The sequence below is a fragment of the Hemiscyllium ocellatum genome, chromosome 5, assembly GCF_020745735.1.
Source record: "Hemiscyllium ocellatum isolate sHemOce1 chromosome 5, sHemOce1.pat.X.cur, whole genome shotgun sequence".
Taxonomy (NCBI): Eukaryota; Metazoa; Chordata; class Chondrichthyes; order Orectolobiformes; family Hemiscylliidae; genus Hemiscyllium; species Hemiscyllium ocellatum.
Window position 1 is genome coordinate 90,092,123 of NC_083405.1, and position 27,742 is coordinate 90,119,864.

General features: G+C 41.8%; 1 protein-coding gene across 1 annotated transcript in view; it reads left to right on the forward strand.

Moving 5' to 3' along the window:
• The window catches only part of mrc1a (mannose receptor, C type 1a), a 154,569-nt gene extending 128,137 nt beyond the window's left edge, over nt 1-26,432 (forward strand). The window contains exons 24-30 of the mRNA XM_060824977.1: nt 3,047-3,282; nt 7,296-7,461; nt 9,284-9,436; nt 12,873-12,989; nt 16,923-17,090; nt 17,179-17,214; nt 25,142-26,432. Of these exons, the coding sequence (XP_060680960.1) occupies nt 3,047-3,282; nt 7,296-7,461; nt 9,284-9,436; nt 12,873-12,989; nt 16,923-17,090; nt 17,179-17,214; nt 25,142-25,383 (1,118 nt within the window). The 3' untranslated portion in view covers nt 25,384-26,432. The remainder of the gene's footprint in view (nt 1-3,046; nt 3,283-7,295; nt 7,462-9,283; nt 9,437-12,872; nt 12,990-16,922; nt 17,091-17,178; nt 17,215-25,141) is intronic.
• Nucleotides 26,433-27,742: the final 1,310 nt, after the last annotated feature.

Consider the following 27,742-nt stretch of genomic DNA (forward strand, 5'->3'; position numbering starts at 1 on the left):
CGTAGTCTTTGCTCGGTTTCCCCAATGTACCATGCCTCTGGGCATCCTTGCCTGCAACGTATAAGGTAGACAACGTTGGCTGAGTCACATGATGAGTCGCATCCCCCACAATGATCATGGCAATAGCCTCAGTACTCAACACCAACAACTGGCAATCTCCAAACACCATCCTATAACTCCTCTGCTTTATCCTTGATCACAACGTCTTCACCTTTGACAACCAGTTCTTCACCCAGACACATGGAACAGCCATGGGGACCAAATTTGCACCCCAATATTTTTATGCACAGGTTCGAACAAGACTTCTTCTCTATGCAGGATCTCCAACCAACATTATACACCAGGTACGTTGACGACATTTTCTTCCTCTGGACCCATGGCGAGGAGTCACTGATTAAAATATATAGTGACAGCAACACGTTTCATCCCACCATCAAACTCACCATGGACTACTCTCGACTATCTGTTTCATTCTTGGATACATGCATCTCCATCAAGGATGGACACCTCACCTCCACACTCTACTGCAAATGCAAAGACAACCTCACAATGCTACACTTCTCCAGCTTCCAACCAAAGCATATTAAAACAGCCATCCCCAATGGACAAGCCCTACGCATACACCAGATCTGCTCAGATGAGGAGGAAGGTGACAGACACCTGGAAATACTCAGGGATGCCCTCACAAGAATGGGGTACGATGCCCAACTCATCAACGCCAGTTTCGACGTGCCACAGCAAGGAACCGTAATGACCTCCTCAGGAGACAGACACGTGCTGCAACCAACAGGATACCCTTCGTTGTTCAGTATTTCCCAGGAGCTGAAAAACTATGCCATGTTCTTCGTGACCTGCAACACGTTATCAATGAGGGTGAGCACCTCACCAAGACCTCCCCTCACCTCCACTACTTGCCTTTAAACAACCGCCAAATCTCAAACAGATTGTTGTTCGTAGCAAGCTGCCCGGCTTTCAGGACAACTCCATACAACCCTGTCACAGTAGACGCTGCAAGACGTGTCAGAGTGTGGACATAGATACCACCATTATGCGTGGGAACACTTCCCACCTTGTACATGGTATGTACTCATGTGACTCAGCCAACATTGTCTATCTTATACGTTGCAGGCGAGGATGCCCAGAGGCATGGTACATTGGGGAAACCGAGCAAAGGCTACAACAATGGATGAATGGGCACCGCACAACAATCAACAGACAGGAGTGTTCCCTCCCAGTTGGGGTACACTTCAGTGGTCCAGGGCATTCGACCTCAGACCTTCGGATGACCATCCTCCAAGGCGGACTTTGGGACAGGCAGCAGCGAAAAGTGGCTGAGCAGAGGCTGATAGCTAAGTTCAGTACCCATAGGGAAGGCCTCAGGACTGTGGGTTCATGTCACATTACAGGTGACCACCATTGCACTATATCCACACACAGACACTCCAACACACACACACACAGGCACTCCTATACACACATACACACGGACACAGACACCCACACACACCCTTACAGACACACACACTCCCACACTCGCACATGCACCCCCTCACAGACTTAAGATACTCTGCACTCACTATACACACACACACACACACACACACATATTTTGTGCGGTGAATTTGTACTTGCAGGGTTCTGTGTATTAAGATTGAGCCCTTGACCACCACTTGATGAAGGAGCATCGCTCCAAAAGCTAGTGTGCTTCCAATTAAACCTGCTGGACTATAAACTGGTGTTGTGTGATTTTTAACTATGTACACCCCAGTCCATCACCGGCATCTCCAACTCAAGGATGTAGGCAACAATGCACATGCTCCAAATGTGAGCTTGACATAGATTAGTGCCACACAGTTTGGCTGATGACTGCTGACCACCATGCCAAGATCTCTGGCTTTGTGTTTGTACTAAAAAGGCAAGGCAAGATAGGTCAGGTCAGTCAGAGAGATGTTAGTCCAGAGCAGTGCGATGAGATGGGGCAGGGACTGAATCCGATGAAAGTAGATGCCAGAACAGTTAGTGATTATGAGTGGGGATGGGAGGTGGTGAGATGTCCCCACTGAGTGAATAGAAAGTACAGGCCAGTAGATTGAAGGATGAGGTAAATGAGGGCTATTAAACATGTTACATGCAATAGTGAGAGTTGTAGTCCCTGAGTCTTGCTTGGATGTGTATGCAGTGGCAGAGTTAGGGTAAGTGTCAGTATGAGTAGCAATGAGAAGACGGTGACACTTACCCTTGCAGGGTTCAGAGGCCATTGATCTTCTTTCTTTACTGCTGGGTGGCCACTTCACTCAGGACACAGCTCTGACCCATGCTGTAATTTGAGTCCAGTCAGCCTTGATGTGACAGCGTGATCTTCTGTGGACATCACCATCTTCTCCACCAGCTTATGCCCGAATCGTCGATTCTCTTGTTTCTTTGATGCTGCCTGACCTACTGTGCTTTTCCAGCAACACATTTTTAAGCTCTGATCTCCAGCATCTGCAGTCCTCACTTTTTCCTCTAGACCATATCCTGAATGTAGTGTCTCAAATTCCGCAGAATGAGAAGGCCTTCCTGGATTCTAGTGTCTGAATATGGGGGTGCCAGTGATGGGAGAGCTGCAGGTCCCGTCAATGTGAAGACTTCTTTCTCTCTAGTCACTCCATTCCTGAGATCATTGTCCGAGAGACCCATTACTTGGTTGTTGAGGTGGAGGGTAGAAGATGGAATGATACAAGTCCTTCAGAGCCATGGCGGACGATGAGTCTTACTTGACAAAACTGGATAACTGAAAATTCTGCCCAGGGACAATGAACCTATGGTTTCCTGATCTGTATTGGTATTGATCGAGACTCACTGCTGACTGTAGATTCAAAACATTAGCCTCATAATTTCAAATACTGAGTGCCTAGCAACTCATAACAAATTTACTGAAGCACACTCTGGCCCAGGTGACTGAATTGAATGTTATCTTGATGTTCTGAAAAAACAACAAATGACCTTTCGAAATGTAAATGGAAATAACAAGAACATGATAACAAGAATATGATTCCTTCCACAGATCGTGCTTTAATGTTAGGGCCCACAACAGCAGTTGTGCCATCAAACTATATGAAGTACGCCAACGGCTCATACAAAATAATTACCGTCAAGCTGAAATGGCGAGATGCTCGTAAAGTTTGTGAGGCAGAAGGGGCCCAGCTTGTCAGTATCATAAATGGCTTTGAACATGCCTTCCTGACATTAGAAACTACTAAATTTGGAGAGAAAATGTGGATTGGATTAAATGGCAAAGAGGTAAGAAACAAACACTAACAGTGTAAACTGAAGAAAAATATTAAATGTATTGCATTTCAAAAATGATTATTTCTGATACATTGTAGTATACTTTAAATTATATTTGATGAAAATGCACATTCATTTTAAACTTGAAAATGTCACAATTTGACAGAATTCTTGGCAATGAATAAGAATCTGAGTGAAACGTGAAAAATAATGAGTATGTGTAAGGGATATTTTTTGGCCTGGAAAAGTTGCCGGGGATATCATGGTGGTGTTCCTGTGGGTTCTGGAATTGGGTTCTGGACTCCATAATGAGTGCGTTGTGGCCCATCAGTGAGACCTGGTGTCAATTATGATCCTTGTGCTCATGCTCCATAGCTCCCTCCATTTCGATCTCCACTGATTAGTCTTTGAAGTCAATTGTTAGTTTAGTTAATGTTCCCTCTCTTTGGAGTTTTGGCTTTAGCATCGACCACCATTGGTGATGCCGTTCCTAAAGCTAATTAGCTGAGCTCTTCTGAGGGTAAACCAATTGGATAACAACCCCAATCACAGCCCCTAAATTAGCATATGCCAACATTGTATCACTTTGGGGTTTATCACACCTTAAAACAGTGTCAAATCCTGTTTACGACCAGAGCAGCAGCAGAACTAGCAGTAAGTAGCAATGATTGTCGACTCGTAGAGTATATGGATTATTAACCATCCCATAATTGTCAGCAGTAGTGTCTGAAAAGGAAGAATGCACTAGGGTGTTTTTTGATTTCGTGCTGCAATTTTGGGCACGTTTTGATTGAAATGATATCACAGAAAAAATTTAGGTGCTTTATTTAATTCACCCTGAGAAATGTATTTGCCAATGTGGAAATCTGTCACTCCTTATTCTGGGAGTGATTCATTCTTTAATAAGCCAGTGGCAAATTGTTGTGTGTGCACCGACCTTTATAACGCTGAGGCCAAACGCCAGCTTGCGGACGCCTCCCCTTATCGCCCCCTTGACCATGACCCCACCTCCCACCACCAAACCATCATCTCCCAGGCCATCCATAACCTCATCACCTCAGGGGATCTCCCATCCACCGCCTCTAACCTCATAGTCCCACAACCCCCGCACCGCCTGTTTCTGCCTCTTGCCCAAAATCCACAAACCTGACTGCCCCGGCCGACCCATTGTCTCAGCCTGCTCCTGCCCCACCGAACTCATCTCCGCGTGCCTCGACACGGTTCTGTCCCCCTTAGTCCAAGAACTCCCCACCTACGTTCGGGACACCACCCACGCCCTCCACCTCCTCCATGATTTTCGCTTCCCCGGTCCCCAACGCCTTATCTTCACGATGGACATCCAATTCCTGTACACCTCCATCCCCCATCACGAAGGACTCAAAGCCCTTCGCTTCTTCCTTTCCCGCCGCACCAACCAGTATCCTTCCACTGACACCCTCCTTCGACTGACTGAACTGGTCCTCACCCTGAATAACTTCTCTTTCCAACCCTCCCACTTCCTCCAAACTAAAGGAGTTGCCATTGGCAACCGCATGGGCCTCAGCTATGCCTGTCTCTTCGTAGGATATGTGGAACAGTCCATCATCCGCAACTACACTGGCACCACCCCCCCACCTTTTCCTCCACTACATCGATGACTGTATCGGCACTGCCTCGTGCTCCCACGAGGAGGTTGAACAGTTCATCCACTTTACCAACACCTTCCATCCCGACCTTAAATTCACCTGGACTGTCTCAGACTCCTCCCTTCCCTTCCTAGACCTTTCCATTTCTATCTCGGGCGACCGACTCAACACAGACATCTATTATAAACCGACTGACTCCCACAGCTACCTGGACTACACCTCCTCCCACCCTGCCCCCTGTAAAAACGCCATCCCATATTCCCAATTCCTTTGTCTCCGCAGCATCTGCTCCCAGGAGGACCAGTTCCAATACCGTACAGCCCAGATGGCCTCCTTCTTCAAGGACCGCAGATTCCCCACAGACGTGATCGACGATGCCCTCCACCGCATCTCCTCCACTTCCCGCTCCTCCGCCCTTGAGCCCCGCTCCTTCAACCGCCACCAAGACAGAACCCCACTGGTTCTCACCTACCACCCCACCAACCTCCATATACAGCGTATCATCCGCTGTCATTTCCGCCACCTCCAAACGGGCCCCACCACCAGGGATATATTTCCCTCCCCTCCCCTATCAGCATTCCGCAAAGACCACTCCCTTCGTGACTCCCTCGTCAGGTCCACACCCCCCACCAACCCAACCTCCACTCCCAGCACCTTCCCCAGCAACCGCAGGAAATGTAAAACTTGCGCCCACACCTCCTCCCTTACTTCTCTCCAAGTCCCCAAGGGATCCTTCCATATCCGCCACAAATTCACCTGCACCTCCACACACATCATCTATTGCATCCGCTGCACCCGATGTGGCCTCCTCTATATTGGGGAGATGGGCCGCCTACTTGCTGAACGCTTCAGAGAACACCTCTGGGACGCTCGGACTAACCAACCCAACCACCCCGTGGCTCAACACTTTAACTCTCCCTCCCACTCCACCGAGGACATGCAGGTCCTTGGACTCCTCCATCGGCAGAACATAACAACACGACGGTTGGAGGAAGAGCGCCTCATCTTCTGCCTGGGAACCCTCTAACCACAAGGAATGAACTCAGATATCTCCAGTTTCCTCATTTCCCCTCCCCCCACCTTGTCTCAGTCGGTTCCCTCAACTCAGCACCGCCCTCCTAACCTGCAATCTTCTTCCTGACCTCTCCGCCCCCACCCCACTCCAGCCTATCACCCTCACCTTGACCTCCTTCCACCTATCACATCTCCATCGCCCCTCCCCCAAGTCCCTCCTCCCTACCTTTTATCTTAGTCTGCCTGGCACACTCTCCTCATTCCTGATGAAGGGCTCTGGCCCGAAACGTTGAATTTCCTGTTCCTTGGATGCTGCCTGGCCTGCTGTGCTTTAACCAGCAACACATTTTCTGTTCAGAAATTAAGTACGTTATACTATTTCTCACACAGTTGTTATGACAAAAATCTACACCACAGTCCAATGACTCTCACACACTTTTATGCACATGCAAAGAAAACTACAGATTAAGATAAAAGGATAATTATAAAAATGGATGTTAACTCAGTTGCTATTCAGTGTCGTGTTGATGTATCACAGTTGAGTTGATACTTTGGCAGGAGCATTCTTGTAGTTGATCTGTCTTGAGTTGGATTTCTCAGTCAATCTTGAACAAGTTAGATGAGAGAATATTTTATTTTCCCTCCTTCAAGGCAAAATCTCTCTCTGTAGTGGAATTCTTTTGAAAGCTAGTTTGACTACTGCTAGCATCACTTTTATCAGGAAGCAAAGATGGCCACTTTATCATATAATCTTCCATGAAATATTGAGTCACTGTCTAAGTAAGTTGCTGTGGTAATCTAACAAAGTCTGGGCTGCGGCATCTCACCCCTTGGGATTTCAGTCAGCCATTGTTTTCAACAGGCAAACCAGCATATTACAATAAAGTGTTAACTTATTTAATTTACCTTTTGGCTTAACCTATATTGAGTCCCATTAGAAAAAAATGTCCTGTTTATTGTCTCAAGAGACAAAATTGTTTTCTAATTCACAACAGACATCTGGTGACCCTCAGAAATTATCTCAATTTACAGCCTTATGAAATGTAACATTTAAGATATAGCTTTAAAGAATTATAATTCATTCCAGAATGACAATATTAAATGAATAGAAAATGTAGGTGACACGTGATTGGAAGCAATATGTATGAGGGATTTTTAAGTTTTATTTTGAGAGTTTGAGAGTCAGATGGTGTTAATCAGGGTCAAGAAAGATTACCAACTTTCATCACTTTTATTGATACATTCAGAAGATCTGGGCTTCACTGGCTGGATCATATTGCATATTTCTATTTGCCCTTGTTCATCAACAAAACCAAAGCTCATAATCTTATAAGTAGAAATGATTAAGGAAAATCATGCAACATTTTAATACTGAAATATTTCTAGACTTCAGGACAGTTCAGATGGATAGATGGATGGAGACTGCACTTTTCTAAATGGGATGTGGATGAGCCCAAAATCAATGATGGATGTGTCTTCATGAATACAAATGGAAAATGGATAACTTCAACCTGTGACAATGAGTATTATGCTGTTTGTAAAAAGTCTCCTGGTAAGAAACATTTAGCTCACCAAATCTCATTATAGTTGTGGTAAACATGCTTTTTACTCGAGGTTTTAATGGCATGAAAATGAGAACTTAGCAACACAAACTATTTTACAATTATTTCTAAAGCAGTCATAGTTTTAATTACGTTAATAAAGGGAAGGTCAACATCAGTAAAGAAAAATATATCGCATTGTTTTGGTTTGTGTTCGTAATTTCTAAAAGCATATTGCTCTCAAATTTACCTATTCTCCAAATACCTAAGTTGTGGCCAAGGGCAGGGTTTTTAAGTGTCAACACTGGTTTGGCCCACCCAGAATGTATAGAAAAGTTGTAACAGTGGGAATGGCTTTCCAGGATGAATTCAAATAAGTAGATTTGAAATGAGCAGTAAATTATGAATAGTCTGTGCAGATTTCAAAGGGAAACATCTCAGTGAACCCATTGAGGAGGTAACAGACAGTATTGGTAATATGGTAGATGTAACCTATCTGGATTTTCAAAAGGCCTTCAATCAGGGGCTCCATTTGAGATCAATAAATAAAGTCAGAGAATATGAAGTCAGGAGACAAGTGATAGAATAGATTTTGAGCCTTTTTCAGTTTTAAATGTTCAGTTTCAGCTTGGAGACTGACTGTGATTAGTGTTTGAAATGACCTTTTAAGTCATCAAGATAAATGTGCACATCAACTAGATATCTGTGTTATCACGATGACTATTTCCACCCTCATAACATTGCCCAACTCTATTGAAATTCTCATTTATATCTTTGATCCCTTTAAATAGTACAGGTGGGTGTTGGTAGGGCATGTTATGCAAATTAGACTATAGCGTGCTGTTTGAAAATGGAGTTTTGGTATCAAATGAGCACTGCACATGGATTACTATAATTATCTGACTGCAGTGGGTGATGCTAAAGCCAATAGATGCTTGTGTCAATTCACCCTACCACGTGAACATCTAACATCATTGCATTGGTAGTGTGCATATACATCTTGAATACCATTTCCAAATATTTAGTAACATGGTAACTATTGTATGTACTGTAATGGAACCAACCACCATCAGCTAATTGTTAGGGTAGAGTGCTATCCTTATTCCTCCTTCCTCAATATTTTTAATCACCCTGTTCAGATCTGCTGTAACACACCTCTTGAATAGATTTGAACTCAGGTTTTCTGGCTCAGAGGTGGGGACACTACCCCTGCACCACAAGCACCCCAACTCTTCTCTTTAAACTGAGACCAAGAGCCTACTTAGTTAACAGTGGTAGAAGATGAGTCACGAATGAGTCTTAATGAATAAAAACACTTGGCTTAACAACATCATTTATTGCACATTAGCAATGAGTACATGTTATGCATACTGACAAAGACTATCTGGAGACATTGGTGATATAGTTGGCTTCTTTGGGGTTTTGAACCGGACTCTTCAACTGTCTATCACAATTGTTTGACAGCATTAGATTGGAGCTTAATGTAACATTAATACCTAAAAAGCAATCACTACAGATCAGATATCTCTCCTGTCATGTGCCCCTTGTCATTACAGAGGCTAAGGGAAAATTGAATGTTGATTTAAGTTATTGCCGCCATCTTTCATAGGTCTCCTAGCGATCAGTTAAAGCACAGCAATGGCAGATTCCTAACTGGTTATTTGCTGATCCTTTCAAATAGCAATTGGTGCATGTTACAAAATTTGAAGGGTTGGGGAGAAAGAAGATTTTCTTATTAAATGTGAGAAAAACACAGTTGATTAATTTCTTTAACTAAAGTCACCATTAGACAAGATCAGCCAGCAGGAAAAAAATTGATTTTTTTCTTGTCAGTGAAACCACCTGTGGATCCACCTCAGCTCCCTGGAAAATGCCCAGAAACAACACTGTCCAAATCCTGGATTCCATTCCATGGCCATTGCTATTTATTTGAAGGAGCAATTAAAAAAAATTGGGCGTCCGCCAGTCTTGAATGCATTCGTCTTGGTAAGTACAGGGAGATATGCTGGGGAGGATTTAAACTGGGGGGGGGGGCTGCGGGGCAGGTGTTGGGGTGGGACCCAGGGAGATAGTGAGGAAAGAAATCAATCTGACACTGGTACAGTTGGGAAAAGAAGCGAGTCAAACAGTCAGGACAGGAAGGAACAAAGCAGAGAACAAGACAGGACTGATAAATTAAATTGCATTTACTTCAATGCAAGAGGCCTAACAGGGAAGGGAGATGAATTCAGGGCATGGTTAGGAACAAGCGATTGAGATGTCATAGCAATTACAGAAACGTGGCTCAGGGATGGACAGGACTGGCAGTTTAATGTTCCAGGATACAGAGGCTACAGGAAGGATAGAAAGGGAGGCAAAAGAGGAGTGGGAGTAGCGTTTTTGATAAGGGATAGCGTTACAGCTGTACTGAGGGAGGATATTCCCAGAAATATATCCAGGAAAGTTATTTGGGTGGAACTGAAAATAAGAAAGGGATGATCACCTTATTGGGATTGTATTATAGACCCGTAATAGTCAGAGGGAAATTGAAAAACAAATTTGTCAGGAGATTTCAGTTATCTGTGGCAATAATAGGGTATTTATGGTAGGGGATTTAAACTTTCCATACATAGACTGGGACTGCCATAGTGGTAAGGGTTTAGATGGAGAGGAATTTGTTAAGTGTGTAGAAGAAACTTTTCTGATTCAGTATGTAGATGTACCTACCAGAAAAAGTGCAAAACTTGACCTACTCTTGGGAAATAAGGCAGGGCAGTTGACTGAGGTGTCACTTTGGGGCCAGCGACCATTATTCTATTAGTTTTAAAATAGTGATGGAAAAGGATAGTCCAGATCTAAAAGTTGAAATTCCAAATTGGAGGAAGGTGAAGTTTGACGGTATTAGTCAAGAACTTTCATAAGCTGATTGGGGGCAGATGTTCGCAGGTAAAGGGACAGCTGGAAAATCGGAAGCCTTCAGAAATGAGATAATGAGAGTCCAGAAAATGTATATTCGTGTTAGGGTGAAAGGAAAGGCTGGTAGGTGCAGGGAATGCTGGATGACTAAAGAAATTGAGGTTTCGGTTAAAAGAAAGGGAAGCATAAGTTAGGTATAGACAGAACAGATTGAGTGAATCCTTAGAAGAGTATAAAGACAGTATACTTGAGAGGGAAATCAGGAGGCCAAAAAGGGAAGATGAAATAACTTTGGCAAATATGGTTAAGGAGAATCTAAGGGTTTTTATAAATACATTAGGGACAAAAGGGTAACTAGGGAGACAATAGGGCCCCTCAAAGATCAGCAATGTGACCTTTGTGTGGAGCCGCATGAGATAGGCAAGATACTAAATGAATATTATGCATCAGTGTTTACTGTGGAGAAGGGCATGAAATATATAGAATGTGGAGAAATAGATGATGATACCTTGAAAAATGTCCATATTACAGAGGAGCAAGTGCTGGATGTCTTGAAATGCACACAGGTGGATAAATCCCCAGGACCAGATTGGGCATAACCTAGAACTCTTTCGAATGCTAGGGAAGTGATTGCTGGGCCCCTTGCATGGATATTTGTATCATCGATAGTCACAGGTGAGGTGTCAGAAGACTGGAGGTTGGCTAACTGTTTAAGAAAGGCAGTAAGGATAAGCCAGGGAACTGTAGACCAGTGAGCCTGATGTCGGTGGTGGGCAAGTTGTTGGAGGGAATCCTGAAGGACAGGATTTATATGTATTTGGAAAGGCAAGGACTGATTAGGGATAGACAATGTGGCTTTGTGCATGGGAAATCATGCCTCTTGAACTTGACTGAGTTTTTTGAAGAAGGAGCAAAGAGGATTGATGAGGGCAGAACAGTGGACGCAATCTATATGGCCTTCAGTAAGGTGTTTGACAAGGTTCCCCATTGGAGATCTCATGGAATACAGGGATAACTAGCCATTTGAATATAGAACCAGCTCAAAAATAGAAGACAGAGGGTGGTGATGGAGGGTTGTTTTCAGACTGGAGGCCTGTGACCAGTGGAGTGCCACAAGGATGAGTGCTGGTTCCAATACTTTTTGTCATTTACATAAATGATTTGAATGTGAACATAGGAGGTCTCATTAGTAAGTTTGCCAATGACACCGAAATTGTAGTGGACAGTGAAGAAAGTTACCTCAGATTACAACAGGATCTTCACCTGGGAAAGTAAATCTTAGCAGGACTTATACACTTAATGGTAAGGTCCTAGGGAGTGTTGCTGAACAAAGAGACCTTGGAGTGCAGGTTCATAGCTCCTTGAAAGTGGAGTCGTAGGTAGGTAGGATAGTGAAGAAGGCGTTTGGTATGCTTTCCTTTATTGGTCAGAGTATTGAGTACAGGAGTTGGGAGGTCATGTTGCAGCTGTATAGGACATTGGTTAGGCCACTGTTGAAATATTGCATTCAATTCTGGTCTCCTTCCTATTGGAAAGATGTTGTGAAACTTGAAAGGGTTCAGAAAAGATTAACAAGTATGTTGCCAGGGTTGGAGAATTTGAGATATAGGGAGAGGTTTTTGGTTGGGGCTGTTTTCCCTGGAGCATTGGAGGCTGAGGGGGACCTTATTAAGGTTTATAAAATCATGAGGGGCATGGATAGGATAAATAGACAAAAGCTTTTCCCTGGGCTTTGTGTGTCCAGAACTGGAGGCATAGGTTTAGTGTGAGAAGGGAAAGCTATAAAAGAGACCTAAGGGGCAACTTTTTCACACAGAGGGTGGTGTGTGTATGGAATGAGCTGCCAGAGGAAGTGGTGGAGGCTGGTACAATTGCAACATTTAAAAGGCATCTAGATGGTTATATGACTAGGAAGGGTTTGGAGGGCTATCGGTTGGGTGCTGGCAAATGGGATAGGTTACTTTGGGATATATGGTTGGCATGGATGGGTTGGACTGAAGAGTCTGTTTCTGTGCTGTACAACTCTTTGACTCTAATATATGAGTTCACACATCTTCACAGACTAAATCTCTTTCTTCCAACATTAAAAAGGAAAGTGAAGATCAAAAACTTTCCAAATAAGTCAATTTTTACCAGCAAAGCAGATAATCTAAGCCGATTTTAAATATTACTACAACTGGAATTTTATAATGCAAGTTGAAATTACTGCAAACAACAAAGTGAAATAATCTGGAGAAGCATCACTGGAGAGAGAAACAGAATTAACATTTTGATTCTGATATAACTGTTCAGAATATTCCAGAGTTCCTGCCATATCTGTTGATTTACTCCAGCTTTTTCTGCTTCCATTTCAGATTTCCAGCATCTGTGATATTTTACTTTAAACTGAAATAATATATTTGACATTCTTTGGTAATCCATCTGTCAATGTAACACATTCTTACAAAAATATAATTCCCTAATTAAGAGGCAATTATTTTTCCTCTTCACACTTCAATTATAATATGTATCAATTTTAATTTTTCAGGGGCTACATTAGTAAGTATAGACAATGCTGCAGAAAGCCACTTCTTATTCCATATATCAGAAATGATGGCCGACAAAGCAAAATCATTCTGGGTAGGAATGTATCAGAACATTGAAGGTAAAAATCTTCCTTTTTTTTAGACTTATTAATTCATGGGTTATGACCTCCTTGGCAGGGCCAGCACTTACTACTGGTCCCAAATTGCTCTTGAGAAGGTGATGGTGAACTTTTTGAACCAATATGGTCATTTTGCGGGAGGCAGATCCACATTGCCATTAAGGAGGGAGTTCCCAGGATCCAATGACGCTGAAAAAAACAGCAATGTTTTTTCAAGTCAGGATGAAGCAAACTTACAGGTTGTATTGTTCACATGTACCTGCTGCCCTTATCCTTCAAGATGATAATGGTCATCAGCTTGGAAGGTGCTCTCTAAAGAACCTTGGGAAATTCCACCTTGTTGACGGTTCATATTGTTGTTACAGATGGTTCTGACCTTCAAACATCAGACTTATGAATGCTTGTACTTACAAATAAGATCCTTCTTATAATTTTACTCAAGGGGCATGGGCATCCCTGAGTGGGCCAGTATTTATTTCCCATTCCCAGTCGCCCTTGAGAAGATGGTGTGTTCTTGAACTGTTGCAGTCTGTGTTCTGTGGATTAACCCATAATGCCATTAGGAAGGGAATTTCAGGATTTTGATCCAGTGACAATGAAGGAATGGCAAGATATTTCCAAGCTGGGATGGTGAGTGGCTTGGAAGGGAACTTGCAGGTTAGGATGCTCCCTTGTACCTGCTGCCCTTGTTCTGCTAGATGGAAATGGTTGAGGGTTTGGAAGTGCTGTGAATTTCTGCAGTACATCTTGTAGATAATACATACTGCTGCTTTTGAGCGTCAGTGGTGGAGTGAGTGGATGCTTGTTGATGTGGAGCCAATCAGGTGGACTGCTTTGTCCTGGATGATGTCAAATGTCTTGAGTATTGTTGGAGCTACACCCATCCAAATTGGAAATATTCCATCATACTCCTGGTTTGTGCCTTAAAGATGGCGGACAGATTTTGGGAAGTCAGGAACTGAGTTACTCATCACAGTATTCCTAGATTCTGACCTGCTCTTGTAGGCATTGTATTTATGTGGCGAATAGAACTGAGTTTCTTGTCAACGATAATCCCCAGGGATATTGATAGCGGGGATTCAGTGATAGTGATGCATTGAATGTCAAGGGGCAGTGATCAGATTGTCTCTTATTGGTGCTGGTCATAGCCTGACAGTTGTGTGGCGAGAATGTCACTTGTCAGCCCAAGTGCAAATATCATCTAGATCTTGTTACATTTGAACCTGAACTGCTTGAGTATCTGAGGTGTCGTGAATGGTGCTGAGCATTGTACTATCATTGGCAAGCATCCCCACTCCTGAACTCAAGATTGAGGGGAAGCCATTGATGGAGCAGCTGAAGATGTTTGAGCCCAGGGCATTGCCCTGAGGAATTCCTGCAGAGATGTCCTGGAGCTGAGATGACTGACCTTCAACATTTCCCTTTGTGCCAGGTACGACTCCAAACAACAGAGGGGTTTTCTCTGATTGACTCCAGTTTAGTTGTAGCATGATCCATGTTTGAATCAAAGCTGTAAGCTGAATGGCTCTGTATGAGAAGAGTGGGTGATAGGTGGAGCCATTTCTGGAGAACATATCTTCAGTACTCTGACTGGAACATGGTCAGGTCCCTCGGCTCACAATATCCAGTCCCTGCAGCTGTTTCTTGATATTGTGTGCAGTGAATCAAAGGGGTTGAAGACTGGCCTCTATGTTGATGAGTATCTCTGGAGGAGCAGGCTGAGGTGGATCATTCACTGGCCTATCAGGCTGAAAATTGTTGCAAATCCTTCAGGGTAATGCTTTGCATTGATGTGCTGAGCTTCCCCATCTGTGGGAATGGGTATAATTATGGAGCCACCTGCTGCAGTAAGCTGTTTAATTGTATAACACCATTAACAACATTAAACATGGCAGGGGCATGGACCTTAGACTTGATCTGTCAGTTGTAAAATCATGTTGCCTTGTCTATCACTTGCTGTTTGTCACACATTTGCCCTGTATTGGCGCATCTCTAGTTTGACATGTCACTTATACATACGCCTGGTACTGCAAATGGTAATGGTAGAATGTGGAATGCCGGGTCATGAGGTTTCAGGTTGTCTTTGAGCAGCATTCTGCTGCTGCTGATGGCTTCCAGTACCCCATGGATGCCCAGTCTTGAGTTGCTAGATCTGTTTAAACTAAATCCCATTTAGCACAGTGTGATAGTGGCATACAGCTATGGAGGATACTGTCATGGAGAGATGCATCTATGACAGGCAGATTGATAAGAATGAGGTGAAGTGGGCTTTTCGTCCTTGTTGGTTTTTCTCATCAGTTGCTGCAAAACCACTCTAGCAGTCATGTCCTTCAGGACTCAGCCAGCTTGGACAGGGACCACTGTCACCGCCCAGTGACTCTTGCTAATAGACATTGAAGACCCCCACCTAGACTACATTCTGAGCCTGTGCCACACTTTGTGCATCTTTCACATGGAATTTCCTGCTGAAGTTCTTTGATTTATTAGCTGCTGGGGTGTCACATGATGGTGCTTAGTAATTATTAGAAGGTCTCCTTGCCTTTGCCTGATGCCATGAGGCCTCATCAGATAAAGGAGTAGGTTTTGAGAACTCCCTTCCAATTCTATGCCACTGTGCTGTCCCAGTGACAGAGCAGTGTTGCTGGTGTCTGGGATATTGTAAGGAGGTTCTATGAGAGTGACTCTGTTAAGCCCTGCTTGTCGAGGCTGTGAGACAACTCTCTCAATTTTGGTACCAATTCTGAGATGTTAGTAAGGAGGATTTTACAGCATTGGCAGAGCTGAGTTTGCTGGTGTTATTTCCAGTGCCTGAAAGCAACAGTGGCTACAGACTTTTACTGTGGGTTACATACTCTAAACTGCAGAAGACATCTCTAATTTAACATTAAACTAATTAAACCAATCCCTCCATAGTTTAAACTTTACTCTGTCCCTTAAGTAGACACTTTATTCACTGGGAACTGCTGCAAAGTGATTATTTGTTCCTTTATCCTTTTCAAGTTGGATAATATTTGATCCCAAAACAGACTTTCATGGTGTATATTACATTGCAGATGCATTCCTGTAGCACAGAGCAGGCAAACCTTCAAACTTATTTGAACATCCATAGCCTTCATCTCTTCAACTAGAGCATAAGCTTCTACCAATATTTTGTTTGGTGAACAATAAAGACTTGCTGACCATCTCTCGCTTGGGCTTTCTTTTCAGCATTCCCTCAGATTTTTGCAGACTGATTACATCTGTGAGTTCCAGTCATTTTTATTTTGAAAAGCCTATAATAGAGTCCTAAGGATTCTTCCTCTTTCAAAGTCTATCTCCTTGGAAACATGACTGACTTGGGCCTTGTCTTCAGGTAGAAATGCTAATTGTTATCACCTGGACCCCAACCTCATCCCATCTTGAAAATAACCAGACAGGTTAAAGTATAATTGTTGAGAAACCTTGGTATTTGTCGTAGCTCTCTTGGATTTGAGGACGAACAATTTTTCAGCCAATAGCATAGCTGCTTGTGTCACCTTTTAAAGGCACACGCCTTCTTTACAGTGAAACAACCTGGGTCTCATTTTAATCTTTAATGCCCATCCACCCAGGATTACTGACAACAGGATTCTGAACAGATCACATAACCTGCTCCATTCCTCCATTTTATCATTCATTAAAGATGGCCCACTTCCCTAATTTGTTTTTATTAAACTTCAAATTTGAAACACTCCCTGTCCTTTTCAAGATATTCCAGAAGGTCCTAAGGTTCTTTATGTATAATATGTTAATATTTATTAGAAATCCTCTTGTATGATGGTTTGGCATATTTTGCTATGTTAAAGTTTTTATATAGATGCAACTTATTATTGATGAAATTGAAATGGCATCTTAGTGAAATGAGAAGATTGCAGGATTTCTACTCATATGGAACTGTGTGGTTTCTCATTTCAGGGGCATGGTTATGGATAGACAATAATGTGGTGGATTTTGTGAACTGGAATAAAGGAGAACCTTCAGATCATAAAAATGAAAACTGCGTTGAAATGTACTCAGATTCAAGTAAATGGAACAATGCTGTGTGTTCAATGAATAAAAATTTCATTTGCAAAATGCCGAAAAGTAAGTTGAATGATACAGTGATTCCTAGAGAAATGTTTCCGTGAAGCAAGATTCACTGAAAGTTAATTGATTTTGTTTTTTTTTACAGTTATTGAACTAACTGAGGCACCTTCACAGCTGGAAGGTAAGACCTATTTGTAGTGAACGAAATATTATTGTTGTCAGTTCTTTATAAATTTGATTTACTTTGCAAATCTACTTGATGCTCAATATCATTCTCCTCTGCACCAGCAATTAACTTCTTTATGCTTATTATGAATGATTTGACCAATACTACCAAAATAGCTCAATATAATGCAGTAAATAGAGAGTGCTAGATTTTACTTTTAACCAAGGAAGTGGTTTTCATATATTCTCTAAGGGAAAAATTGGTATGAAATATTGCTGATACTCTGTGACACAGACCAGGATCATATGCAATGTATTTCATTGCTTAGATCCTAATCTTAGAGTCATAGAGTCATAGCAATGTACAGCATGGAAACAGACCCTTCGGTCCAACCAGTCCATGCCGACCAGATATCCCAACCCAATCTAGTCCCACCTGCCAGCACCCGGCCCATATCTCTCCAAACCCTTCCTATTCAGATACCCATCCAAATCCCTCTTAAATGTTGCAATTGTACCAGCCTCCACCACTTCCTCTGGCAGCTCATCCCATACACGGACCGCTCTCTGTGTGAAAGAGTTGCCCCTTAGGTCTCTTTTATATATTTCCCCTCTCACCCTAAACCTATGCCCTCTAGTTCTGCACTCCCCAACTCCAGGGAAAAGACTTTGTCTATTTATCCTATCCATGCCCCTCAAAATTTTGTAAACCTCTGTAAGGTCGCACCTCAGGTTCCGACGCTCCAGGGAAAAATCTTGGCTGCTTTGAACACCACAGTTATCTGCCAATATGTGGAATGGAACATCGTATGTTTGATTTGGCATCCCCAGCCAATGATGAAGGCCGGGGAATAGAGCTAATTCATCCAGTCTCAGTTGCAAAGGTGTCATATGGACAAAGAATGGCTAAAATCACAAAAAAAGGGGAAAATGTAAAAACTTTTAACATCAAAAAATTAAAAGCAGAAATTAAATAAATCAGCTTTGTGAACAGTGATAAATTAGTGTCAATAATGAGTGAATTAAATTGGTGGGAGAACACCTTATGGGACAAGGCTTTGTTATCACAACTTGAATGTTTCTAACTCCATCTGTTTTACTTCTTAGTTACAAATATAGCAACATGACAATTCTTGATTGCATTATGCTACTTGTAATTTCTTACAGTTAGATTTTTAATGTTTTAATTAAGAGGAATACTTTATAAACTTTCAGATCTGATATAGAATGTATGGCTCTATGTACATACTGTAAGAAGGATATTAATCCCAAGGAAAAGGTATTATGAAGATTCAACAAATGGTATCATGAATTATGGTTATGGTAATGTCAACTCTGCATCAGTCAACAGGTTCTTGCTGATTGGTGACATGGTCGATGACAGCTTCCATCATTTTCTCAATGATTGAATTCAGACTGTTGGGAATAGATTTCTCCTACTTTCTGTAGACAGACAAACCAGAATCATTTTCCACTTTGTCATCCAGATATCATGCTTTACATGTATTGGAGTAGCTTGTCTACTATTTCATATGTCAGTATTTCATTCTGGATGAGTACATGTTGGCTTTCAAGTCAGTGTGTAGACAGCCATGGAAGGAGCTGAAGACCAATAAGGGTTGTTTCAACTTGGTGCTCTGGGACTTTGTCTCTATAATAAAATTAGTCAGGCCATTTAGCCCTCATCACTCATATTCCCTCAGCACCCATCTGCTCTTGCTGGTCATTTGTGACAACCTGTCCATGTTGAATCATGCCCCTTGGAGCCTCTTACCCTCCATGTCAACCCATGCATCAATACCTCCTTCCCCCATGGCAGCTCATACCCTCCATGTCAAGTAATGCCCTTATATCACCGGATTGATAGCCACCATAGCCTGCATGCCAACCAAAGGCTCCTTTATAGCTGTTATATCTAAATTAATAGCAATCCATGTCCTCTGACTCACCATCCTTTTCCCTTACACTCTCCATGCCAAATCACCCAGCAGCCATCATGGACAGACTTCAAGGGTCATGATGTGATGAAATTAATTTCTAAGTATCCATTATGGACTTAATTGCAGAGAAAACACTTGCTGAGAAAAGCCATTCAAATCCCTTTAGACACTTAATTCCTTATTAAAAATTGTATTTGTAGTCACACAATAAAGATACCTATCGCTTTAATAAACTCTTGAAATTAATAATCAAATTGTTGAACTTAATCTTCAATGTGATAAATTGTGGAAACAGTCATACATCAACAAACCAAGAAATAGCTACAAAAACTGCAGGTATTGATACTTTCATTCAAGGACTGGTTTTCTTGTAGGAATGTAGGTGAGGAGGATTTTGCAATATTGACCAGTCATGCTAGGCCTTTGGTGTTCTCAATGTCAAGGTTGATGCTTGATAGTTTATCCGGTTTTATCCTTTTCCTCGAGTGGTTTGATATAATCAATGATGATAAAGTGGGGTAAGAAGTGAAATTGGATGGCACGGTAGCGCAGTGGTTAGCACTGCTGCCTCGCAGTGCCAGGGACCCAGGTTTTTTCCAGCCTTAGATGACTGTCTTGTGTGGAGTTTGCCCATTTTCTCTGTGTGTGGAAAAGAGAGGATAAGTAGAATATTGTGCAATAGGAAAGGTAACATGGTAATATGAGTGGAGCAGGGTTGGAGGCCTACCAGGCTGGAAATGTATGTATATGGAATGGAACATCGCATGTTTGACTTCAGCTCAAGTACAAGGTTGATGAAGATGCAGGATCCCAAGAGTCAAGATTAAGTTAAAAGAGTAGCTGGGAAAGAAATATTTGACAAGTTAGGCAGCAAAGGAATAGGAGTAGGTCTTTCAGCTCCTCAAGTATTTTTTTTTACCTTTCAGTAAGCTCAGAGCTGATCATGACTTTAACACTACCCACCTGACTTGGCTCCATATTAATTTACATCCTTAGTCAGCAAAGTTATGTGAATCCCAGATTTAAAATTAACTGAGTTCACATTCTCTGGTGTTTGTGGAACTGTTCCAATTATAGACAAGTGAGTCTCACATCAGTGGTAAGTAAACTACTGGAAAAATTTCTGAAGGACAGAATTAATTTCCACTTTCAGAGGCACAAGTTTGATAAGGCATAGTCAGCATGGCTTTGTCAGAGGTAGGTTATGCTTAACAAATTTGATTGATATTTTCGAGGAGGTGACCAGGTATAATAGATGAGGGTAGTACAGTTGATATGGATTTTAACAAAGCCTCGAATAAGGTCACACATGGTCGACTGATAAATGTGGCAAAATAAATGGATCCAAAATTGGCTTAGTGACAGGAGATAGAGGGTCATGGTAGAAGGCAGTTTGTGTGATTGGCTGCTAAGTAAGTTTGCAGTGACACAAAGATTGGCTGAGTGGTTCACATGAGGAAGAAGTCCTTAGGTTATAGGAGGATATAGACAGATTGTCAGACAGAGGAGCAGGAAAATTGACGTTTTGGGCAAAAGCTCTTCAGCAGGAATAGAGGCAGGAAGCCTCCAGGGTGGAGAGATAAAATGGGGGTGGGGTGGGGCTGGGGAGAAGGTAGCAAAGAGTACAATAGAATGGGGATGGAGGTGCTAGGTCAGAGGGGAGGGTGGAGCAGATAAGCAGAAAGAGAGATTGGCAGGTAGGACAGGTCATGAGGACAGTGCTGAGCTGTCAGTTTCCTCATTTCCCCTCCCCCCACCTTATGTCAGTTCCAACCTTCCAGCTCAGCACTGTCCTCATGACCTGTCCTACCTGCCAATTTCCCTTCCCATCTATCCGCTCCACCCTCGTCTCTGACCTATCACTTCCATCCCCACCCCCATTTATACCTATTGTACTCTTTGCCACCTTCCCCCAACCTCCTTTCTGACATATCACCTCCACCCCACCCCCATTCACCTATTGTATTCATTGCTACTCCCCCCCCCCCACCATTTATCTCTCCACCCTGGAGGCTTCTTGTCTCTATTCCTGATGAAGGGCTTTTGCCCACAACGTCGATTTTCCTGCTCCTTGGATGCTGCCTGACCTGCTGTGCTTTTCTAGCCCCACTCTGATCTAAACTCTGGTTTCCAGCATCTGCAGTCCTCACTTTTGCCGAGATAGGTCAGACAGGCAGATCACCAAATGATGGACTTTAACCCTGTTAAGTGTCAAATGAAGTGTTTGGGATGAAATAGCAAGACAAGCAAGTATGAAATGAATAGTGACACACTAGGAAGCTCAGAGAAACAGAGCGATCTTGGCATGTTTGCCCACAGACCACTGAAGGTGGCAGGGCAGGTTAATAGGGTAATTATGGGGACATATCAGACATTTGCCCTTATAAGTTGTGACAGTTTATAAGAACAGGGAGGTTACATTGGAGCTATACAAAACTAGTGCACAGCTGGAATAATGTGAGTAGTTCTGATTGCCGCATTATAGGAAGGATGTGATTGCACTGGAGGGGGTGCAGAGGAAATTCAGCAGGGTGTTGCCTGGGATGGAGCATTTTAGCTGTGAAGGGAGGCTGGATAGGCTCAAGTTGATTTATATAGAGCAAAGAAGGCTGAGTGGGGACTTGATGAAGTGCATCGGATGATGAGAAGCATGGACAATGTGGATAGAAAGCAGCTGTTACCTTTAAGGTGTCAATAACCAGGGAGCATAACTTTAAACTAAAATAGTGGAGGTTTGGAGGGGATTTGAGAAAGATTAATCTATATCATGCAAGTTTCATTTATGTAATTCACCCCTTACAGTCCTGTCAACATTCTCGTGAATTTGTGCTGCATTCCTTCCAAAGGACTTGTGAGAAGTCCTCTGGTGCAATGCCTAGAATAGTATGTAGGATTCTAGACACAGTCCAATCAACAGTTTGTACAGCTTTTGCAATATTTTCATGCTTTTTATTTTAGACCTCATGTTCTGCAGGTTTGGTCCTTCTTTGAGTCTTTTCTTTGTACCTGACTACATAATTTTTGTTCATTGTGTACATTGTCTTTTAAATCTCCTTGATTTCCAACTCTTCCCAGCATTTCACTATAACACTGCTCATTTCCAACCAGTTCTGGTCAAAAATGGATTACTTCACACCTACCTTCTTTGAATTTATCTGCCAAACATCTATTCTTCAGCATCTATTCAAGTTTACTGACAATACAAAACCAAGTGCAGGTTTGAGTTTACATGAGGACACAAAGAGACTACAAAATGGAGACAGTGAAGTGGTTAAGTAAGATGGCCCAGTTGGAGTATAATATGGGAAGAATGGTAAAGTATAATATTTTTAGATGATGAAATGTTAGTATTCAAAGGGATTTGGATGGCTTTGTTCATTTATCACAGGATTTTTAGCATATACAACATACATACGGCATATTTAATTTTATTCCAAGGGAGTATAGCAGTAAGGCAGCCATGCTGCAACATGAGGTGGGTGTTATTTCACTGTCTCCATTTTGTAGCCTCTTTGTGTCCTCATGGTAACTCAAACCTACACTTAGTTTTGTATTGTAAGTAAATTTCAATACATTACATTTGGTCTCCTTATTTCAAATGCCATGACAGTAACTGGGTAACTTAAATTTATTGAAGAATAGACACTAATTCCTGGGGCTCATGTTGAACCTGTAAAAGACCAAGACAAACATGTAAGGAGTTGCTTCCCCATCTGATATTCTGTCACTGTTATGCTCCTCTGATCACAGGCTGGTTCTCTCCTGCATCCTGCTGATGGTAACATTAGTGAGGCTACCATGTGGTCATATATTCACATTAGGTAATTGGGTAAATTTGGGGAGAAGAAAGGGGTTTAGCAACTGGTGGGTGAGAGGAAGGTGATAGGATTTCTTGTTGAAAGAACTGGTGCAGATGCAGTGGACCACAGAGAGTGGGGTGGAGGGTTGTTTTTCAGACTGGAGACTTGTGACCAGTGGAGTGTCAAAGGATCGGTGCTGGGTCCTCTACTTTTTGTCATTTACATAAATGATTTGGATGCGAGCATAAGAGGTACAGTTAGTGAGTTTGCAGATTACACTAAAATTGGAGGTGTAGTGGACAGCGAAGAGGGTTACCTCAGATTACAACAGGATCTGGACCAGGTGGGCCAATGGGCTGAGAAGTGGCAGATGGAGATTAATTCAGATAAATGCGAGGTGCTGCATTTTGGGAAAGCAAATCTTAGCAGGACTTATACACTTAATGGTAAGGTCCTAGGGAGTGTTGCTGAACAAAGAGACCTTGGAGTGCAGGTTCATAGCTCCTTGAAAGTGGAGTCACAGGTAGACAGGATAGTGAAGAAGGCGTTTGGTATGCTTTCCTTTATTGATCAGAGTTTTGAGTACAGGAGTTGGGAGGTCATGTTGCAGCTGTTCAGGACATTGGTTAGGCCACTGGTGGAATATTGCATGCATTTCTGGTCTCCTTCCAATCAGAAAGATGTTGTGAAACTTGAAAGGGTTCAGAAAAGGTCTACAAGGATCTTGCCAGGGTTGGAGGATTTGAGCTATAGGGAGAGGCTGAACAGGCTGTGGCTGTTTTCCTTGGAGCTTTGGAGGCTAAGGGGTGACCTTATAGAGGTTTACAAAATTATGAGGGCATGGATAGGATAAATAGATAAAGTCTTTTCCCTAGGGTCGGGGAGTGCAGAACTAGAGGGCATAGGTTTAGGGTGGGAAGGGAAAGATATAAAAGAGACTTAAGGGGCAACGTTTTCACACAGAGGGTGGTATATATGGAATGAGCCGCCAGAGGAAGTGGTAGAGGCTGGTACAATTGCAACATTTAAGAAGCATTTGGATGGGTATATGAATAGGAAGGGTTTGGAGGGATACGGGCCGGGTGCTGGCAGGTGGGACTAGATTGGGTTCGGATGTCTGGTCGGCATGGACAGGTTGGACCGAAGGGTCTGTTTCCATGCTGTACATCTCTATGACTCTATGACTAAATGAGCTTCTTCTGTGCTGTACTCTTATATTGTAAAGGATCTGAAGTACATCCTGGAGGTCTCAACAGAAACTGCGGTGATTAAAGGGGCTGGAGGAATAATGGGCTGGAGGAGAAACACAAGAGGCCAATATTTCTCCCCTGGCTGTGGCTGAAATTGTTTAGGGATTGGCAAAACGCCATCCAGAGTATTGTTTCTGGTTTGGTATGCCTACGTAAGGAAGGATATACTGCCTTTGAGTGCATGAAATATAGGTTCATTATACTGATCCCTGAGAATGATCCTATGAACATTGATTGAGTAGACTGGGCTTGCATATTGTGGAACTTAAAAGGATGTGAGGTGATTGAATTGTGATGTATTAGATCGTTAGAAAGCATCAGAGGGAAGATGCTGAGAGATAGATTTTTTTTGGATGAGTGAGTGTGGAACAATTATATGCTCACGATAAGGAGGTTGGGATGAGAAAGTTCTTCTTTCAGACGATTGTGAATCTTTGGCATTCTCTATTTCAGAGGACTATGATTGCTCGGTTGTTCGATGCATTAATATCTAAGATTAAATATTTTTGGTTTCTAATAAAATTAAAGTATAGTGAGATAGGGTCAGAAAAGTGGAGTCAATGTTGTGGTTTAGCCTTGATCTTATTGAATGGCAGAGCACACTTGACTCACAACTCCTGTCATTCTTTAGCTCTCATTAAGTAACAGGAAAATTACCTTACAGTAGGTACATAGTGCCTACAGACATACAAAAGCAAAATGGTGCATATGCTGGGTCTCCAAAATAAAAGCAGGAAATACTCAACAGGCCAAGGATCAGCTGTGGAGAGTGAAACAAAGTTAATATTTTGCATTAATGTTAAAGATAATTCTGATAAATGGTCACCAATGGGAAACTTTGTTTTTCTCTCTGTAGTACTATAGAGTACTTCCAGCATTTTCCATCAATCTCTGTGCTATCTGTATGATATTACTTTGGGAATTCATTGTGTTGTTTGCTTTTCCTTCTTTAGTCATCCAGTCAAAAGAGACCCCATCGCACAGCATGACGGGGATTGTGGTGGTGCTGGTTATTGCCCTTGCTGTAGCTGTGGTTCTTGCAGGCTATTTCATTCAAAAGCGGAGGAGGAAGACAGCAGAAACGGATACCAATTTCGATAACTCTCTTTATTTCAATCGAGAGAGTACAATTGCACCCTGTGACATGAAATCTCTTGTCCCAAACATAGAACAAAATGAACAAGGTTTAATGTAATTTGCAAAATGTTTAAAAGTTGTTGAAATAAATCTATAAACTGTATGCAGTTAGACTGGAAAACGGCTTTAGCGAAATCAGTATTTGGCTAAAGCATGCTTTTGCCGTAGTACTTTGCACTGAACTCTAATTATTCTGCTGTATGACTACCTGTTTAGAGAGATATATATATATTGATTACTTTTGTTTCATTAATGAATGATCATCCTGGTATAAGCTTATAGAATAAATATGTTTAATACCTTAGTATTTTTATTATTGCAGTTTTATTACACTGCAATTTTATTATTATACTCAGTTCTTGTGTAAATATTAAAAAGGTGACACCAAACACCACCATACAATTAAAACACAGATATTGATGTTCTTTGGCTTCTTGACCTATTGCTCAAGTGATTATCATAATTGTTTACTGGACCAATGAAGAAAACATGCAATCAACATGTTAATAAAAGCATAAACAAAAGACATGACATCACATAAAAAGAGCTGCAAGTCCACTGATCCCTAGATAGTTTTGAAAACAAACATGAAAACCTAAATGAAACTAAATAATGTCTTATTTAATTTTAAATAAGGCAACAAATTGAATTATTCAATCAACTTTCGTTCAATATTTTAAAAATGACGTGTCACACATAACCAGTTTAATAGGTTTACCTAAAATGAACTTCCAGATAGTTTGTATATTGTTCCCAATCTACATTTTTATAGCAAGCATGTGCATTATGGGAAATTGTGTGGAAAACTCTCAAAACCTTGAGTGTAACACTTTAAACAACAGAATCTGGAAAAAAGAAAATGTTTTAATATCTAATGTGTAATGATAGTGTTCCTAAATATAGCAAAGGGATGTCATTTTTTAAAGTGAGCTGACTTACAGATTTTTTGACACAATAAAGACAAAATCAAATGTATTTTGAAAATGCCACCCATCATTTTGCCATTCAGTGAACTACATATGAAGAAGGAATTAATTGTATCCAGATTGTTTTAAAACCATAGTTATAAGTAAGGCACTTAATAAAAATTGTTATTTGTAAACATGAGCAATATGTGAAATGCCTTTTATATTTGTATAGTCAGTTTTTAGAAATCATACAACCTGTTCTTGAATATTTACCTCAAACCGATAGTTCACAGTTTTCATTATGAGGATACAGCTGGATTTAACATAGGAGTATGTTCCATCATTCAATGAGATCATGGCTGATCTATTGCCTAGCTCCATGTACAGTATCTGCCTTTGGCCCATACCCTTATTACCTTTGCTAAACAAAAAACAATTTCAGATTTAAAATTAATAACTGAGCCTGCATCCACTGCCATTTGTGGAGGTGAGTTGTGAACATCTACCATCCTTGGTGTGTTGAAATACTTCCTTACATCCCTTCCAAATGATCTGGCCCTAATTCACAGACTATACTGCCCGGTTCTGGAATCTATGTCCAGATGAAGTAGTTTAGCTTTATCTACCCTGTCTTTTCCTGTTAATGTATTGAAAACTTTAACCAGATCACTTCCTAAGCTTCTAAATGCTGGAAAAGAAATGATTTAATTTCTGTAATCTCTCCTCATAACCTACCCCTGAAGTCCAGGTATTTAAGATATAGCCTGCATTTCTGCAAGAGTCGTGATCAGAATTTCTTCACAGAAATATGGAGCTCATTTTTGACGTAATAATATAAGAGCTGAGTGACAATCTAAACATGGTTGCTACTCCTTGGAAAAGTCAGCCCATGATTTTTTAAAAAAATTCTTTCAAAGAATGAGTGTCACTGTCAGCATTTGTTGGCTATCCCTTGTTTCCCTTGAATGAACTGAGTGACTGACATGTGATTTCAGGGAGTCCTCTGAGTCACATGTACACCCGATATAAATGATATTAATGAGCCCAAATGGATTTTTATGCAAATTGAGGCTAGTCTCTGGGCCATTAATGAGACAAGGTTTTAATTCTAGATTTAACTAAATTCATCTACGCAGTTGTTGTGATGGAATTTGAACACATAAACCCCAGAGCAGTGGTCATGTGTGAATACTTTATTGTATTCATTCAAGAATGTGAGCGTCACTGGCTGGATCAGAATTTGTGGCTAATTGTTAAATGTCCTTGGTAAGGTGTGAAGAGGTGCCTTTTTGAGCTGCTGCATTTCATTTGATGTAGTTGTACCAACAGTGCCATTTGGGAAGGAGTTCCAGGATTTTCACCCAGCGACACTGAAGGAACATCAGTGTATTTCCAAATCAAGATGCTGAGATGTTTGGAGGGGAGATTGCAGGTGGTGATCCTTGTGTCAGCTGCACTTGCCCTTCTGGATGGTAATGTTCAAGGAGGTGGAAGGTGCTATTTAAGCAT